Source organism: Peromyscus maniculatus, chromosome 10 (assembly GCF_049852395.1).
Source record: "Peromyscus maniculatus bairdii isolate BWxNUB_F1_BW_parent chromosome 10, HU_Pman_BW_mat_3.1, whole genome shotgun sequence".
Taxonomy (NCBI): domain Eukaryota; kingdom Metazoa; phylum Chordata; class Mammalia; order Rodentia; family Cricetidae; genus Peromyscus; species Peromyscus maniculatus.
In genome coordinates, this window is record NC_134861.1 from 93,516,237 (window position 1) to 93,535,025 (window position 18,789).

The following is an 18,789-nucleotide window of genomic DNA, read 5'->3' on the forward strand; positions in this document are numbered from 1 at the left end:
TCCTGGTCAAGTGTGTGCTGTGAGTGAGCAAGTGGCGAGTGCCAGCATGGACACTAGTTTTCACTATCCATGGGTTCTGTGATCAGCAAGGCCTTTGCAAAAATTCCCACTTACTGTTACATGTTTGCTTAAGTCAGTGGCTTCAGATGTGGCTCAGTGGTAGAATACTTGTCTAGCACATGTCAAGCCCCAATCTGTCTCCAGCACTGCCAGAAAAGCAGAAAAAAAAAGTCTAAATAAAAAAGTACAATCTGAGGCTGAGCGGTGGTGGCACATGCCTTTAATCCCAGCACTCGGGAGGCAGAGCTGGGCAGATCTCTGTGAGTTCGAGGCCAGCCTGGTCTACAGAGTGAGATCCAGGACACAGAGAAACCCTGTCTCTAAAAACCAGGGAAAAAAAAATACAACCTGGACATGGTGGCATATTCCTATAATCCTAGCACTCGGGAGGAAGAGAGGCAGGAGGATAGCTGTAAGTTTGAGACCAACCTGGACTAATATGGCAAGTTCCAGGCCAGTCAGGGCTGCACAGTGAGACCCTGACACACATACTCATTTCCCTACCAAAGTAAATAAATAAGTGAAATAAAATACTGAGAATAGATAACTCTTAGACAAGTCCTTTTTTAATACATCATTAATTTAAGCTTTTCTTGAACCTAAAGAATCTTTTGTCATCTTCAGGAAAAGAGATAGGAGTTGGTTGTTTATCTTTTGGTAGATTGGGAATCAGTTGATAGTTATATACTTTGAAAAATAAAACTGGAAAAAACACACATATGTGTCATACAAACACAATTTTGAATATAATCTCAGTATTTAGGTACCCTCCCTAAAGCCCACCCAGTGCACCCCTCAGTAGAGGCCCTGAACGGGCCTGGACATTCACATCAGCATTTTTTTGTGTGTGTGGACATGCACTTTTGTGTATGTGGACATGCACATATTTGATTTTCTCTATGATGCAGTTAAGTCAAGCCTGAGATTTCATTGTAGGTTGGGGAGGTGGAGACCTAGGCAGCTGATCTGCCTATCTCAGGTCCATCTTGTGCTGACCTAACAGAGTATTGCCGATGGGATAATTTGTGGGGAACGGAAGTTATTGGCTCACCATGCAGGCTGAAGATTTAAAGTCAAGATGTCTAGTGAAGATCTGATTGTACTGTCTTCACATGTCAGAAGGCCTGGAATTACAAAAGGTGGTCTGCTCCCAAGAGCATCGCACTTTGTAGAGTTATTTATTTTCATTTTATATATGAATGTCTCGCCTGTATGCACATCTGTGCATCAGAGGCATGCAACTCCCTAGGAGGACAGAAAAGGCAGTGGGTTCACTGTAACTAGACAGTGGTTAGCTGCCGTGTGGGTGTTGGGAACCAAATCCAGGTCCTCTGCAAGAGCAGCAAGTGCTCTCAGCTGCTGAGCCATCTCTCTAGCCTCAGCAAGAGCCCTTTTGCTAATGGCTCTAACTGTTCATTGAGCAGAGCTGTTGTGGTCCAGACTGCTCACATTAGGTCCTTTTCCAGCACTGTTGCACGGGCACTCAGTTTCTAGTCCATGGGTTCCGGGGGATGTGCTCAAACCACAGAAATGGTTTAACTAGGATTTTGTGTTTCTGAGACCAACCACCCCCTATTTCTCCTGTGCTCTGGCCAACAAAGAATTGATGGAAATACATTTGAAACCGAAGACCTCAGAATATTGTTGGTCTCTTTGTAGGTTCCTGACGTTGTTGCTTGGCTATTTCTTCTTGAGGGTTAAAAAATGCAAACGTGTAGCATGAATCTTAAATGGTCTTATTAATAAAATCAAACCTGAGGCCAGTTATTGGAGTGAATGCTGGAAAATCAGAGAAGCAGAACAAGCCACAGCTACCTCACCTTGCCAGTTCCTCAGCTGTTCCTGTTTCCTCAAGCCTGGAAGCCTCTGTGTCTTCATCCGAATGGGTCTCAGCTGAACTGTGCTGCTCAAAAGCCTGAAAGCTTAACCAGCCAAATGCTTAACTAGTCAAATGCTTCTAGTTTCTGGTCTCCATGCCTTATATATCTTTCTGTTTTTGCCATCACTCTCTGGGATTAAAGGCATGTGTCACCATGCCTGGCTGTATCCTTGAACACATGGATTTTTGCCTCTGGAATGCTAGGATTAAAGTGCTACCACTGCCTATCTTCTATGTTTAATATTGTGGCTGTCCTGTTCTCTGACCCCAGATAAGTTTATTAGCATGCACAATATTTTGGGGAACACAATACCACCACACTGGAAGCTTCTGAGTCCTCATCCAAATGGATCTCAGCTGAACTGTGCTCAAAAGCCTAAAAGCTTAACCAGCTGTACATCCTCATCCTCATGCCTTAAATACCTTTCTGCTTCTGCCATCATTCCCTGGAATTAAAGGTGTGTGTCACCATGCCTGGCTGTTTCCAGTGTGGCCTTGAACTCACAGAGATTTGGATGGATCTCTGGCCTCCCAAGTGATAGGATTAAAGGCGTGTGTGCCACCATTTTCTGGCCTCTATATCTAGTGGCTGTTCTGTTCTCTGACCCCAGATAAGATTATTAGAGTGCACAATATTTTGGGAAATACAATACCACCACACAAACGTATCATTTCATTTTCCTCTTGCCCCAAAGATGACACACTTTTCTGTTCGTTTGCCTTTGTCATTTAACACCATTGTCTAGAGATCATCACTCCTTATCTGTCCTGTAGGTCAACCTTATCCTTTGTTCAGCTGCAAAGTATTCTACTGTGTATATGCATGTGTATGCGCTCTCTCTCTCTCTCTCTCTCTCTCTCTCTCTCTCTCTCTCTCTCTCTCTCTCTCTCTCTCTCACACACACACACACACACCACCACCACCACCACCACCACCACCACCACCACCTCATAGACACTATTGGTTATTTCGGCATTTAGGTAGTTTTCAGTATTTTGCAATAATAAACAATACTATAGCTAATAATCTTTGAGTATGTATTTTCATTTTGTTGATGTGTTTTCAGGGAGAATTTCTAGAAGAGAAATGATTGAAATAGAGGGTAAATGAATATGTAATCTTGACAGCTGTTAATGTTCTCATTCCTTCCCCCAAAGCCTTGCAGCAGAGTGTGGTATCAAGGCTAAATCCCGGTCATTCGGGTACACTTGAAATCACATTCCATTGTGGCTCTGATTTTGCATTTCCATAATCTTTTTTTTAAAAGATTTATTTATTTATTATGTATACAATGTTCTGTTTGCATGTATCCTTGCAGGTGAAGAGGGAGCCAGATCTCATTATAGATGGTTGTGAGCCCCTATGTGGTTGCTGGGAATTGAACTCAGGACCTCTGGAAGAGCAGCTAGGGCCCTTAACCTCTGAGCCATCTCTCCAGCCCAACATTTCCATGATCTTGATGAAGTTGAGACGTCTCTGTTTTTCAGAGTTCTAGGACAGCTAGTGGAACAAAGTGACTGTAGTGTCCAGCTAGACTTGAGCCGCTGAAGAGCACGTTCTGGCCTGCACTGGGCTTTGCAGATGCCTTGACTAGATTTAGACTTACCTGTCGGTAAAAGGCAGCCGGTCTTCTCTCTGAGTGGAGAAGAGGATTCTCTCTCTTGACAAGACCCCTAGCAGGTTTTTGGTGGCTATATCTTTATGTTTTTCTGTCTCTCCTGATTCTTCTAGGTTGGACAGGTTCATGGTGGATTGATGGGGGTCATTCAGAGAGCCATGGTTAAGGCTTGTCCACACGTCTGGTTTGAGCGCTCAGAAATGAAGGACCGACACCTGGTTACTAAGAGGTAAACAGTGCAGTTCCTTGGCCTTCATTGGAGTAAACAGAGAAGCTGATTGCCTTGGATCATTTGGCCAAAGGGCAAAACAAAACACAAAACAAACAAAAAACAAACTTAAAATGAAAACAAATCATGCAAAACTCTATTTTTCTGGAGTCATCAATAGGACTGAAGTAGTAGTTCTGTAGTCAGGGAGATGTGTGGCTGCTTTATAAACAGACTGGAAAGCTCAGATGTCTGTTTTGCTGTGACTCGAGTACAATCACTGAACTTTTAAAAGTTTAAAATTACCACCTGGAGAACTTAGAGAAAAATACCGATAATTTATTTGCTGAATGAATTTTTTTTTTCTTTTTGCTGAATGGCCACTGCCACTCCGAATCTAGTTACCAGAGAGCTGATAACCACTGCTGTGCCTTCCTATTACCATCACAAAGCACAATCAGCTTAGTGGGGAGGGGTTGATTTTGGCTCCTGGTTTCGGGGTAAGCAGTGTGTGGTTCCTCGGCTCTTGTGCTTGGGCTCGTGAATGTACACTAAACTCCAAGTTTGTGGCAGAGGAAATCTGTTCACTTCCTGGCGACAGGGAAGCAAGAGAGAGTGGAGGGGCCAGGGTCTCAGTCTCCCCACAAAGAGCATGCACCGCGGCTCCTTAGTGCCACAGGCGGCAGCTGAACTGTGAACACATGGTTGTAGGGAGTACATCCAAACTACAGCAGGTCTTCACAGAAAGGGAGGGAGGGAGTGTCTTTCTGGGGCTCCACAGAGATGAACTCACTAGGAACAAAGCTGAGGAAAGCTTTCCCTGAAGAGGCTGTGCTCACATGCAGGTGTTCCTCATGAAAAGCCTTTCCTTCTCTGTGGAGCCTAGGCTAGACTTACTTGTGCTAGGCTAGCCTCCTGCCTCATCCTCCTGAGCACCGGGATTACTATCCCTGGCTATGGTGTTTAATTGCATAGGAAAGTTCATCATCCTGATTCATCAGAGGAGTTTCTTACTTAACCATAATGTAGACAGATCACAGATCAAGCATGATCAGAATCGTCCACCCCCTCCTCCCCAACACACCCCCACCCTGAGACAGTTTCTCTGGCTGTCCTGGAACTTACTTGTGGACCAGGCTGGCCTCAAACTCACTGAGATCTGCCTGCCTCTGCCTCCCAAGTGCTGGGATTAAAGGCGTGCACCACCAGAACTCCCATGTTTTTTCACACAAGGAATTAACAACACGGAGCAGAAGGGCGGAATGCTCATGGCACCTGGCTATCTGGAAATCTAAGAGTAGCCAGAAGAGCTGGACTTGGTAGTGCATACCTGTACTCCTAGGAGTTGGAGAGTAGAAACAGCAGGTCAGGAGTCAACATTTGTGGCTGTGTAGTGAGTTCAAGGCCAGCCTGAGCTAATGAGACCCTGTCACCTGTCACAGACAGATCCAAACCCACTCACTCCAGAGGAAATGAAAGTGTGCCGATCTCCTTATCCCCTCCGCCCTTCATCCCTTTCTCTTTGTCCCTTATTTCTCTTACGACTTTTTCTTCCTGCTAGAAGGATGTGACAAACAAAAACTCTCTCTGTCTCTTTGTTTCTCAAGATCGACTCACAGATACTTTATTTTCCTTTACAGATTAAAAGAACATGTCGCTGATAAGAAAAAGTTGCCCATATTAATCTTCCCTGAAGGTAAGAGACTGCCTGCCAAGCTATGGCTGATGTCTGCCAACCATCTGAGGAGCACTCTAGGTTTGGCACTCCGAGAGGAAGGGACGGGTGCCTTTTCTTTTCCTGCTTTTTGATGACAGGGTTTCTCTGTGTAAAGCTCTGGCTGTCCTAGAACTCTCTCTATAGACCAGGCTGGCTTCAGACTCACAGAGATCCTCCTGCCTCTGCCTCCTGAGTGCTGGGATGAAAGGTGTGCACCACCACCACCTGGCACTTATTTGAGTTTTAAGCAATTTTTCCATAGTGGTTTTAAACAGCATGGTCTATGACTTTGTAGGTATTATTCTTTAAATGTATTAAATCGTCAATTGCTGTGATGGGGTTATTGCTGAGCATTTAGTGGCAAAGTGAAAGTTTGCTGTTAAAATTGATCCAAACTTGTAAATTATTTTTAAAGCAAGGGTTGACTTGTGGAGCAGCACTAAAGTATCTGCAGCTTTGATGATGTTTTAGATGATAGAAAATTATTTCCTGGGCCAGCGAGATGATGTAGTAGGTAGGGGAACTTGCCTGTAAGCCTGATGACCTGAGTTCAGTTTCTGGGATCCACAGGTATAAGAGGCATGACTCCCTTTTGTTGTTCTGACCTCCAAAGACATGCACCCACATAAAAAAATGTAATAATTTTTAGAGCAATTCCCTCTAAATTTGTTTTTAAAAAGCGACTCCCTTCCACATCTCCTCTGCCAGGTACCTGCATCAATAATACTTCAGTCATGATGTTTAAAAAGGGAAGCTTTGAAATTGGAGGGACCATATATCCAGTGGCAATAAAGGTAAAGTCTGAGTTTTAAAGGGGGGAGCATCTGATTGTTAACTTTATTTGATATTGTTACAAATTTAAAACGTGCAAGAGTGAAGAACATTTGTGTATTTAGCTTCTTGGGGTCTTTACATTGTACATTTGTGCTCATTCTGTCTAGACAGGCAATAGATACATGCATACAGAGCTGGTAGATGATATGTACACAGGAGACACTTGGATACAGAGATAGGTAGATGCATAGATATAGGAAGATGGACAGACAGACAGACGGACAGACAACATGACTATGCAGCAGAGGTTGTATTAATACTCAGGATATAGTGGTGGGCAAATCTGATTGATCCTTGCTTTTATCGACTTTCTAATTAAGTGCGGAGTCATATCAACAGCTTTCGTAGTTAGCACTCTGGACTCTATTGGCTTAGTTCTTGTGAAAAATTCTATCAAGTGAAGTAAATTCTCTTGGGGACTGATAGGCTCATTTATCTTACCACCTGAAAAACACTGACTTGGGTGAGAGAAGCCGGCATGGAATTCATGGCTGGAATGTCTTGTCTTTCATTTTCTCTAGTATAACCCTCAGTTTGGTGACGCATTCTGGAACAGTAGTAAATACAACATGGTGAGCTACTTGCTTCGAATAATGACCAGCTGGGCCATCGTCTGCGATGTGTGGTACATGCCTCCCATGACCAGAGAGGTATTACTGAGATAACTTCCAGTCTTTGATGCTTTATTTAGTTAGATAAAGACAAGAAAACCTTTGCCTACAGCCTTGGGTCTTTCCATTCCTCCCATCATGCTTTTCTCCATTGGTAATGAAAGGGTTGTTTCTTAGTAATGTATTTAGTTCTATAAAAACAAATAAAAAACGATTACGAGACATTTTAAGGTGTTTAGAAACTTCATACTCAAGATGTGTAACTTTTTCATTTACCCAGGAAGGAGAGGACGCGGTGCAGTTTGCGAACAGGGTTAAATCGGCCATCGCTGTCCAAGGGGGGCTGACTGAACTTCCCTGGTAAGTCCTCCCAGAAGCACGCTCTGTGTATTCAACAAAACCGCACTGGTTAGCTATAGATTTAGCAAGAAGTACGTCACAAAGACTTAAGTAGGGTGAAGGCTTGACTCTCCCACTTAAGCCCCAGAGTCCAGGCTGGCTATCGGCTTCTCCTTTATTCCTATCCCAACCTCAGTAGGCGCTTCTAACTCATGGCCCACGTGTGCACAGCAAATGGCCGGCTGGGGGCCTTTGAAAAGGGACACACCTGTCTCCATAGGTGCACACGCTAGAAATTGCACATGTAACTTAAACTTGTTATCTCTCTGCTGCAAGTCTTGGGGTAGCGGTTAGCTGCAAAGGAAACTGGGTGATGCAGTGTTTGCTCTGGATGACCATGTTCTTAGGTAAGATGAGAGTTCTTTTACTGAAGAAGAAGGAGAGAAAGGGAGCTTGGTTGGGGGGGCGGGGCTGTTTGTGTTTCACTGTCACTGTATCAGAACACTTAAGAACTGGAAGAAAGGAAGTGGAATATTTTGGTGAAACTTGGGCTGCCATAACATAATACCAGAGTGGTGTCTTCACAGAATTTGTTTTCTCTAAGTTCTGAAGGCTAGAGGTTTGAGCTTCGGATGCTGCACAGCCAGTCTCTGTTGAGGGTTCTTCCCTGTGTTTCAGAAGGCTGCTTTCTCCATTTCTCACATGACCTTCTCTTTGCTCAAGCCCGGAGAGAGCAAGTTCTCTCGTGCCTGTTGCTATGAGGGCACTAACCTCACTCTAAGGGCCCCATCCTTTTGACCTCACCTGACCCTAATGATGCCCTAAAGTCCTCATTGTCAAATATTGTCACCCTGGGAGTTTGCCTTCAATCTATAAATTTGTGAGGATAGAAATATTCGGAGTAAAGCAGTGAACAGTGAGGGTTAACTAGACCCACCATGTAGTAGGAGGTCCATCCTTGTATGAGTGAGCTGAAAAATATTCGGAGTAAAGCAGTGAACAGTGAGGGTTAACTAGACCCACCGTGTAGTAGGAGGTCGATCCTTGTATGAGTGGGCTGTCATCAAACGGTCTGTATGTCAAGTTCAGCAAATTCAGTGAAATCTCTATGACCTTTTTGGATGTTTCAAAACACTTTATATGATGAGTTCAATTGAGGCAATTGTAGTGTTGTTCTAGGATTTGATTTCTGTGTTAATGGCAACCAAGAACATCCTCAGTGTAGGGGCCCAGGATTATTTAGGGACTACATCTTTTTTTTTATTTAAATATATTTTATTTTATTCTTGTGTGCATTTGTGGTTTTGCCATGCATGTCAGGGTCCCCTGAAACTGGAGTTACAGACAGGTGTGAACTGCCATGTGGGTGCTGGGAATTGAACTCAGGTCCTCTGGAAGAAGAGTCAGTGCTCTTAACCCCTGAGCCATCTCTCCAGTCCTAGGGGCTACATCTTTAAAGATGGGCTGGCTAGCATTTTATATCCCTTTATCCAATAGTAGGGCATGTCACTAAAATATATTTTGCCCATTCACCTCTCTTGAAACCAGTTAATTTATACCACCCCAGCCTATTTCTGGCAAACACTGTGCTTTTTTGACACTAATTTTTATAGGAAAAAAAGTCATTTAGAAGTATGCTAACTAGCCAAACTTTGGATATTGGTGGGAGGTGAAAGTATATGCCAGATGAGTCCCTGGAAGTGTGAATTCTTGACTGACAGCAGCTGACTTGTTCTAAGCTGCAGGCCAGATAAGCACTTTACATCATGCAATCTAATCTGGAAATGTTAAACTGGCAAACATGGTAACATCACAAAACTCTAGGCCTGAGGCGAAAAGTGTCTTAGTGACTCTTCAGGTTCACGTGTGTAGCTGTCTTCCTCTTTTTCTCTTCTTAAAACCTCTTCCCAGCGCTTCCTCTTACCCGGCATGCTAGCCCTGTCTGAAGCTGTCACGAAAAGCTTGTGGCTGGCTCTGTGGTCTCAGAGGCAGGGAGAGAAGCAAGGAGAGAGAGAGAGAGAGAGAGAGAGAGAGAGAGAGAGAGAGAGAGAGAGAGAGAGAGAGAGAGAGAGAGAGAGAGAGAGCAAGCACAGGCAGTCAGCCACAGGGTGGACTCACTGTCAGATTCTACCAACAATGGTCTTCACCTCTAGTCCTAGTATTAGGAGACAGAGGCAGGAGGATTCCTGTGAGTTCCAGGCCTACCTGTGCTGAATAGTGAATTTCAGGCCATCCTGGCAACAGAGTAAGACCTTGTGTCACAGAAACAAGACACACCAAAACAAATCCTTTGAACTTTTCCATTTCCTTTTACTGAATCACATGCCATTTTATAAACAATATTCCTTTTAACTACCTGGCCTGTTTTTCCAAAAGGGAAAAGCCTTCCTGCCTTTCCAGGTATATTTTCACTCACCTGCTGAGTATGAGTGAACACGTCTAGACTGATTTCTTTGCAGATGAATGAGAACTGCTGTGATTTTTTTCGGGGGGGAGCGGGGGAAGGGAGGTGGTATTTTTAATTTTAATTTTTTGGTTTTTTTTGAGGCAAGGTTTCTCCATGTAGCCCTGACTGTTCTAGAACTCACTTTGTAGACCAGGCTGGCCTCAAACTCAGATCTACCTGCTTCCGCCTCCCGAGTGCTGGAACTAAAGACGTACACCACCATGCCTGGCTTTTTGCTGTGTGATCCTAAGCTGACTATCATGTGGCCACGCCTTCCTAAAGAGCTGAGATATGCCGTGACTGAAGTGGGGAGAGTCTGGTAGAACCTTGAAACCTCTAGAGGTGAGAGGTCATAGCTGGGGTGGCTCCCGGGGGGCGGTACCAGGAGATTTAAGAACAGGTATTATTAACATCAGAAGCAGTGCGTCTGTGTTACTGTCCAGTTTAGTTCAGGCCTTAGAAAAAAGAAAAAGGTCCTTCTTCTCTCTCCTCTTTTATTTCTCACGACTCAAAATCCGTGTAAATGCTACAGATAGTTAGAGGTGGTTCATTTGGAGAAAAGAGGCTTGTGTGTACAATTCTTAGGACCCGACCACAACCTACAGTTTTATTTCATGGGAACTTCCCATACCCGACCCTCTGAAAAAGTCTGTGAACAGTGGTCCATTCTCAGAACATTGTACTGGCGTCAGGCAGGTGTCTGTCTGAAGGTCAAGTCCTGTCCCGGTGGCATTCAGTTCACGGTGTAACCCATGATCATTCGGCACTGTTAGAACCTGCCTAACTGGGCTAAAGTTCAATAGTCCACATAGAAAGTAAGCAAGTTCTCAGCCCCCTCCCCCTAGGACTTAGAATCTACAGTGTTGTCATGGGGGAGGAACAATCCCTGGAAAAGAAGGAAAGACACTCAGAGCCCTTACCTTATAACACAGAGAGGTCTGTGGTTCACAGCCCTGGAGAGAGTTCAAAGCTTTGAGTGGAGGAAGGCTGTTTCTACTGTGCCAACTCCTGGTCAACTGCAGCTTACAATTGTGTTGTTTGTTTTATCTTGAATCTGCTTTGGAGTATGAAAGTATACATATGTTTTGAATAAAAATAAAATTGTTAAACATAGGATTAGATTAGAATAATTATTAAATAATTTATTTTAAAGAAAATAGCCTGTGTTTATAACTCATGCAGGGATAACAACACTCTCGTCATTTCATGTGTGTGTGTTTACAACTTTTCACGGGGTTTCTCAGCAAGCCACAGCCAATGAAAAACCAATGTTTGGTTTTCCAAGGAAAGAATCTGAAGAAACATCTTGGCTTTAATAATCCTTGTTTCTGTTTAAATATTGAGTACAACAGCTCTAACTTCTGAAACAACAGAAGGAAGGCTAGGGGTGTAGCTCAGTGGTAGAGCGCTTGCTTAGCATGCACAAAGCCCTGGGTTCAATTCCCAGCGCCAGAAAATGTCTGCCTCTTTAGGCAGAAATGGCACACAGGCAGTAATGAGCTCCATTTTTACCAAGCTCAGAGAGCGTGTTCATTGCTCAAAGGAACACACACTTGGTCTTTTGTAGAGAGAGGCCAGAACCTGCTCTTCCTGTGTCTGTGAAGTGTCCTGGTACCATGAGGCACGTGTTACCACATGGCCCCATTTCTTCCCTGGCAGAGTATCTTTGCTATGTGTGCCTTTCTGTTCACAGGGACGGAGGACTGAAGAGGGCAAAGGTGAAAGATACCTTCAAGGAAGAACAGCAGAAGAATTACAGCAAGATGATTGTGGGCAATGGCTCTCCCAACCTGGAGCTGGACTGAGGCGCCGTGGATGAACTGGCTTCCCAGAGCTGGCCTTCAGACGGGAAATTTTATAACATCGTTTGTTGTACTGTTTTTTGCTTGTTTATTGTTAATCTTTTCTACTGGCTGATTGTCTCTACCTCTTCACACCAGAGGCAGAACCCACAGGTGCGGGGGTTGGGGGGGCGCCCCCTTTTGACATTTTTGTTATAGTGTTGGTTCAATGAATTGTCAGGCGGATTCTTGAGTGGAAGCAGATTCTGCCTTTTGTAAAATGGCGTGTCATTGATGATTGAATGAATCTTTGTCCGCAAACCAGTGCTTCTAGAGCGTGTTTGGAGCTTGTTAATAAGGTAATTCTCAAAAACAGCTCCACACTCTGTAATTTGATTCCCTCTCCCTTTCATTTCATTTTTATTTTTATTTTATTTTTTTGAGATAGGGTCGTATTTATGTAGCCTAGGCTGGCTTCAAACTCACCCAGGACTGGCTGGGAACTCTTCACTGTTCCCGGATCCACTGCCCAAGTGCTAGGATTCCAGGCAGGTGCCGCCACCCCTACCCGTTGGCGTCAGTGCTGTAAGTGCTGGGATCACACCACAGCACCTTCCCATGATGGCCACAACTATGGCTGCATTCTGCTCTAAGGCTGAAGGAAAAATGGAGGGTCATTTTTAGGGGAAAGGACAAATTTGTGGTCATCTGATCTGAAAGGAATGGAATGGAAATGATTTTTTCCTCGAGTGTTACGAGAGAGATGTTGATTGGTTAGACTCGATTAAGAACCGTGTAGGAGTGGTGTTTGTTCCCACAATGTGGTTCATCCAGCCACAGTGGGAAAAGCACCGTTAGTTTTTCTTGTTTGTATGCTAGAGATCTCCTTTGTCTTTTTTTTTTTTTTTGTAGCAAAACATGTTTTTCAAAGGGAAGAAGCCTTTAAAGAAACAATCACACTATCTTCAGTATGAAGAAGCTTGCCTCCCGCCCCACCCACCTCACTGTAGTGATTTAGTCCCAAGCGTTCCCAGCCTTTTAAGCAGAAAACTAAGTGGTTTAATTACCTTTTGGAAACTGAGCCTTAACCTTTTTAAAGGGAAAACTAGCATTCTCCGAGTCCAATAGCATGAGCAATATTTGATAGCAATATATCACGCTGTGAGCTCTCGAGGCTGTTAGCTCAGGAGTAAAACCCTGTACAGGAAGTGAACTGTCTTACTGACTATGAATAAATTTTATATTTTTAAATAAGTGTTGCATTATTCTTCCTTTGCTCTGCTCCCCCCCCCCCTTTTCCTGTAACAAACAAGGGTTTTTGTTTCAGTGACAAATTTTATTGGATCATGCGCTCACTAGTTTTATATCAACTGGGCACAAGCTAGAGTCTTCAGAGAGGAGGGAGCCTCAGTTGAGAAAATGCCTCCATCAGGTCGGGCTGTAGGCAAGCCTGTGGGGCCTTTTCTTAATTACTGATCAATGGGGGAGGGCCCAGCCCGTGGTGGGCGGTGCCATCCCTAGGCTGTGGTCCTGGGTTCTATTAGAAAGCAGGCTGAGCAAGCCATGAGGAGCAAGCCAGCAAGCAGCACCCCTCCTCTGCATCAGCTTCCGGCTCCAGGTTTGTACCCTCACTGCTTTGGATGATGAACTGTCATATGGAGCTGAGTGAAATAAGCCCTTTCCTCCCCAAGTTGCTTTTGGTCCTGGTGTTTCATCACAGCAATAGGGACCCTAGCTAAGACAGCCCAGAACACCGGCCACCACTTTCTTTCTCACCTTGGTTTGTGGCCTCGCCATTTGCAATCTGGCCCTTGAATCCCACCTTAAACAAAGCCCCAGGCTGGGGGTATTTTGCAGGTGAACTCAGGCAATCACATGTAAATGACTAGATAGGCAGGCCTGGCACGCACTACCAGTACTCCTCTGGATGATTAGATCCAAAGGAAACTCAGCACGGGTGCCCTCATGTCCAGTGGGTGGTCTTCATGTCCAGTGGGTGCCCCTCTGGGTCTGTTGCTTAGGTTTTATCTCTCCCTAAAGCCGGAGCAGGGTGATTGTGATGGAGAATCAGCACATACAACACTGCTGAAGTGATCCTTTGATTTATTTATTTATTTTTTTCTCAGAAAGAGAGGTTCCTGTTTCTTTTTACTTTTAGTATTCAGTAAGGCCTGAATTACTAAATCCATTTCATGTTCCAGTTCTCAGAAAAGTTGCTGTGTTTGGACACAGATAAAATGTGTCTTTCATAGAGCGTGTGAGGACAATAATAATGCTGGCACTTATGCTAGTTAATGGCATGCTACCTCAGTCAGAACGCCGCTCAGTCTCTAGGACTCCCATCTACATTAGTTTCTGACTTCTTGCAGGATGGCTTTGCTGTTCAGTGTGTTTTTGGAATGCTAATGCTGGTCAGATTTGGATCATGAACCTTAGAACTCTCCTATTGTTAAGCTTTTTGTTTCGTTTTGTTTTTTGAGGCGGGGTATCTGTAGCCCTAGCAGGTCTGGAATTCACTGTACAAACCAGGCTGGCTTTGAACTTAGATCAGTGTGCTTTTGCTTCCTGAGTGTTGGGATTAAAGGTGTGCAGCACCATGTCTGGTCCTAATACTATTTCGATGAAAAAAATTTCTTTGAGACAGGGTCTCAAGTAGTCCAGACTGACCTCAAACTTGCTCTGTGGCCATGGCTGACCTTGTGCTTCTTATCCTACCTCTATCTCCCAACATCCTAGTGCTGGGATTCCAGGCTTGCACCCCCATACCTATTTATATTATTGTTTTGTTATTATTATTATTACTACTACTATTATCATATGCAGTGCTGGGGACCCAGTCTGGGGCATGGTGCATGCTAGATATCCACTCTAACTGAGCCGTCTCCCCAGCTCTAATATTGTTTTAGAAATACTGTGCTCTGTGGGGTGCACACCTGAGTAATCCCAGCACCGGGGAACTGGAGACAGGATCAGAAGATCAAGGTCGGGGGCTGAAGAGATGGCTCAGCAGCATGTATCAGACAGTTCACATCCATCTGTACTGCTCCAGGGGATCTGGCGCACACACCCACATGTAGGTACACAGACATAATTGAAAATAAAAAAGTTTAGGTTCATCTCTGGCTACAAAGTAAGTTTAAAGCCAGCCTGGACTATAGGAGACCTTTTAGAACTGCTACTACTTCTGTTTTCAAAGCTTCACTGGTCATGCTTGGTATCCCAGCACACGGAAGGCTGAGGCAGGATGATTGCGGTGAGTTTGAGGCTGACTTTGTCTACATAGTAAGTTCTGGGCCAACTTGGGCTGTGGTGTGAGATTTCATCTCAACTGCAACTGCACATGCAGAGAGAGGCTGGGGGAGAGGGGGGTCCAGTGTCTGGTGTTTCTGAACCTTCATTACCGTAAATGAGGTATCAAGGGCTCAGTAGAAAAACTCCATCAGATATGGCCTTGCACCTGAGCCTCCTGTAGACTTATTATCTGGGCTTTGAGGTTGCCCATTTTTCATTCGAGCACTTGGTCCTGGCTGTGTTTGCAGACAGCAGGTTTGAGGAACACTAAGAGTATGAACACAGTGTGTGTGTGTGTGTGTGTGTGTGTGTGTGTGTGTGTGTGTGTGTGTGTGTTAAGGAATCCTATAAATGTCTTCAAATTAAAGATGGGGGTTGTTGGTTTCTTGTGAGAACAGCTGTCTTCCGTTTGGTTTCTGAAGTATGGTGTTACCAGCCTAAAGCTCCTGATGGATAGAAGGATGTGGTGAGAGATGGGCGAGGCAAGGCTACAGTCTGGGATTGGCACCTTAGATTAGGTGCCCTCCAAGGTGAGTCTCTACCTCTCCAGTTGTGGATTGCAGCTGTCTGATGTAACATCAGTTTGTTCTTGATGGATTCGTTACTGTTTGGTGGGTTTGGGGATTTTGGTGGGGAGGGGACGTGATGGTGAAGGTGTATCCAGCATGCATTTCTGTTACCCAGTGTCTGGGCATCTGGCTCTACATCTGGGGATCAAGTTTTCAAGTCAGGGAGGTTCTCGCAGCTCCGGTGAACCCTTTGCCCCATCTTTTGATTTCTCTGCCTTATATTTTTGAAATGAATCCATGTGGTGCTCTAAGCCTTTCATTCATTTTAATTGCTAGTAGTTTTAAATCTTTGGTGGGGTGTTATTTTTATTTTTATTTATTTATTCGCTTGCTGTTACTTAGCAGCAAAGTTTGACACAAGCCACTTGTCTTGCTCACATTTGGAAGTGGGGATGGATGGTTTCTACCTCAATCCTGTCTTTTAATCTGGATTTGGCTACTGTTTTAAGAGCGAAAAGAGTCATTGCTGGTTTTATTGTGTTTGCTTTTTTTTTTAAACAAATTATTATTGTTTTGAGAAGGAGGGTCTCCTACAGTCTATAGTCCAAGGTGACCTCAAACTGAGGTTGACCTTGAACCAATGCTCATCCTATCTCCACCCCCCCAAGGGCTGGGATTACGGTTGTGCACCACCACACCTGATTTTATGCAGTGTTGGGGATCAAACCAGAGCTTCAGGCATGGGAGACAAGTGCTGTGCCAACTGAGCTGCATCTCCACCCTGTTTTCAAATTAATAGTTTCCGTCGGGCAGTGGCGGTGCACGCCTTTAATCCCAGCACTCGGGAGGCAGAGCCAGGCGGATCTCTGTGAGTTCGAGGCCAGCCTGGTCTACTGAGTGAGATCCAGGAAAGGTGCAAAGCTACACAGAGAAACCCTGTCTCAGAAAAATTAATATTTTGCTGAAGAACATTTTTTTTTAACAAGGTAAGTGAGGTACAGGAAGATGTGAACTACCACATGGAACTCAGGAGGTTTCCACACAGCGGACACAGAGACCCTGTGGCAGGAAGCAGCTGAAGGAAGCTGCAAGGTCTGTGGTTTTCTCCTTACAGTGTCAATGGCTCACTGACCACGAGCAGGGAGCCCCCCAGTCTGTGAAGATACTCCTGTGCTGTGAGTCTCCTGTGGTTCTGACTGTGGTGGGAACCTGATTATCGTGGGAACCATCTTTGATACACGCATCCCTGGCTCCTGTCTGTTGCTAAAACCAAGCACCAATTGAGCTCTGTCCGACCTTTATCAGAATTCTCAGTGCTGGTGTATGTAGCTTTAGGGATTGTTCCTTCAGAACCACAATTTTGCTCAGGACATGAGAGGAAATGACTCCGGGAATCCATCCCTATTTAGAAAGTTCTGCAGATATTTGGTTGACCAATGGTGTCAAATGTTTGAGAAAATGCAGCTTCACCTAGTCTCTGTGGAGAAAGAGCCCATGTGAAGGTGCCATGTTAACTATTACATGGATTTTAGGCAAGGCATATCTGGGGTCAGCCTGTTAGTCCTAGGGTCTATGCTACTCCAGGATAGACTGTAGCTTGACCATTATTTTGCTTAAACAATGGGTAAATGCATCATCATCACTTCTCCTTCCTTCATTGGCTGGTCCACATGACTGATAATTTTGAAAATGATAGTCTGGTTAATTCGTGTATATTCTTCTTGACTTGGATGCCTCTAGTATATTCTCACGGTTTGGCATAGGCATTACATTTCGGAAGAAGTAACAAGACATGCGCATCCTTCTCACCGCATCTTCTTAGGTGGTCCATGCTTCCGTTTGTTCCTTCAGGAGGGTGTTCACTCCTGGCATTTGATTAATATAAATTGGTTATCTAGTACTACTATAACAAGATGCCAGGAATGAATTTCTCACAGTTCTGAAGGCCAGAAGTCAGAGGTAAAAGTTTGAACATGGCTGCCTTCTTATTCACCTTGCTTTTCTCTGTTCTCTGTGTTCTGTGTGTCATCTCACCTCTTATAAGAGTTGTGGGGAGGAGGGGCTTCCTGTGCTGGGTTAGGACCTCAGCCCGAGTTGTGAGGAGGGGGACATCATCTGGTCTGTAGCAGGTAATGTCTGCTGAGCTTTCATACTGTGAACTTTATCCTTCCTCTAATAAGAGTCATTTGGGAGGAGATATTTGAAACTAAGTATCCACTCTGCAAACTCCTAGTTCATCTCTTCTTGCTTCATACAGTACATTAAAATCCGTTGTCCACATTACTTATTTTGATGTACAGTTTGTCTCAGATTTGACCTCTGGAGCCCCTAGCTTTTCTGTCTTTCTGAATAGCCCCAGACTTGGTTTCCTTCAGTGGAAAATGCTATGTAGAAGCCAAAGTTTGTACTGGTGTATGCACTGCTCCTGGGTGTTGCTGTTCTCATAACCCTGTCAGGGGACAGAGCTAGGAAGTGTATGTACACACACACACACACACACACACACACACACACACACACACACACACACACCTTACATCTGAATTTTTGTCTCTCTACCTAGCTATCAATCATCTATGATCTATACCTATAATCCATGCCTATTATTATTTCTATCTTAGCTATTGATCATCTACACATATCATTTGTCATCAGCATCATCTCTGGGTAACTTATTTTTCTATCCTCTGTATTTAACATCATTTCTCTATATCCTTCCTTCCTTCCTTCCTTCCTTCCTTCCTTCCTTTCTTTCTTTCTTTCTTTCTTTCTTTCTCTCTCTCTCTCTTATCTATCTATCTATCTATCTATCTATCTATCTATCTATCTATCTATCTATCTATCTATCTATCATCTGTGTCTATCCTCTATCTACCTATCATCTCTATCTACCTATCTATCATCTATCTCTCAATCATCAGTCTTCTTTTCTTTCCTCCCCCTTTTTTTCTATCTCTTTTAAAAGTGCAGTAATTATTTCAATCCAACACTTCAGGGTACTGTAACATGAATCTTAAAAGGTCTTATAACAAAAAACCCAGAGCCAAATATTAAGGTGAAAGCTGAGAGATCAGAGAAGCAGAACAAGCCAGCTACAAGTTCTTACCTCTAGGAAGTCCTCAGTCTCAAGGGAGTGAGTTCCTGTTTCCTCATGCCTTATATACCTTTCTGTGTCCTGCCACATTACTTCCTGGGATTAAAGGCATGTGTCACCACTGCCTGGTTCTATTTCTCTCATGTGGTCCAGTGTGGCCTTGAACTCACAGAGCTCCAGATGGATTGATCTATGCCTCCCGGGTGATAGGATTAAGGGTGTGTGCCACCACCGCCTGACCTCTATGTCTAATTTAGTGACTGACTCTGTCCTCTGATCTCCAGACAAGCCTTATTGGGGTGCACAATATATCACCACATGATACGCTTGAGTTTTTCTACCTTTTGTATTGTAAGTCTCTTCTTCCAGTGAGGAATCTGTTTTCTACCCCTGATATCCTG

General features: G+C 44.2%; 1 protein-coding gene across 4 annotated transcripts in view; it reads left to right on the forward strand.

Annotated features, from left to right (window-relative positions):
- Window positions 1-12,748, forward strand: part of Gpat3 (glycerol-3-phosphate acyltransferase 3) — a 58,810-nt gene extending 46,062 nt beyond the window's left edge. For all 4 annotated transcript variants that reach the window (XM_076546778.1, XM_076546777.1, XM_076546780.1 and 1 more), the window contains exons 8-13: window positions 3,672-3,787; window positions 5,407-5,462; window positions 6,192-6,277; window positions 6,839-6,967; window positions 7,209-7,288; window positions 11,407-12,748. In XM_076546778.1, coding sequence (XP_076402893.1) covers window positions 3,672-3,787; window positions 5,407-5,462; window positions 6,192-6,277; window positions 6,839-6,967; window positions 7,209-7,288; window positions 11,407-11,518 — 579 coding nt within the window. In that variant the 3' untranslated portion in view covers window positions 11,519-12,748. The remainder of the gene's footprint in view (window positions 1-3,671; window positions 3,788-5,406; window positions 5,463-6,191; window positions 6,278-6,838; window positions 6,968-7,208; window positions 7,289-11,406) is intronic.
- Window positions 12,749-18,789: the final 6,041 nt, after the last annotated feature.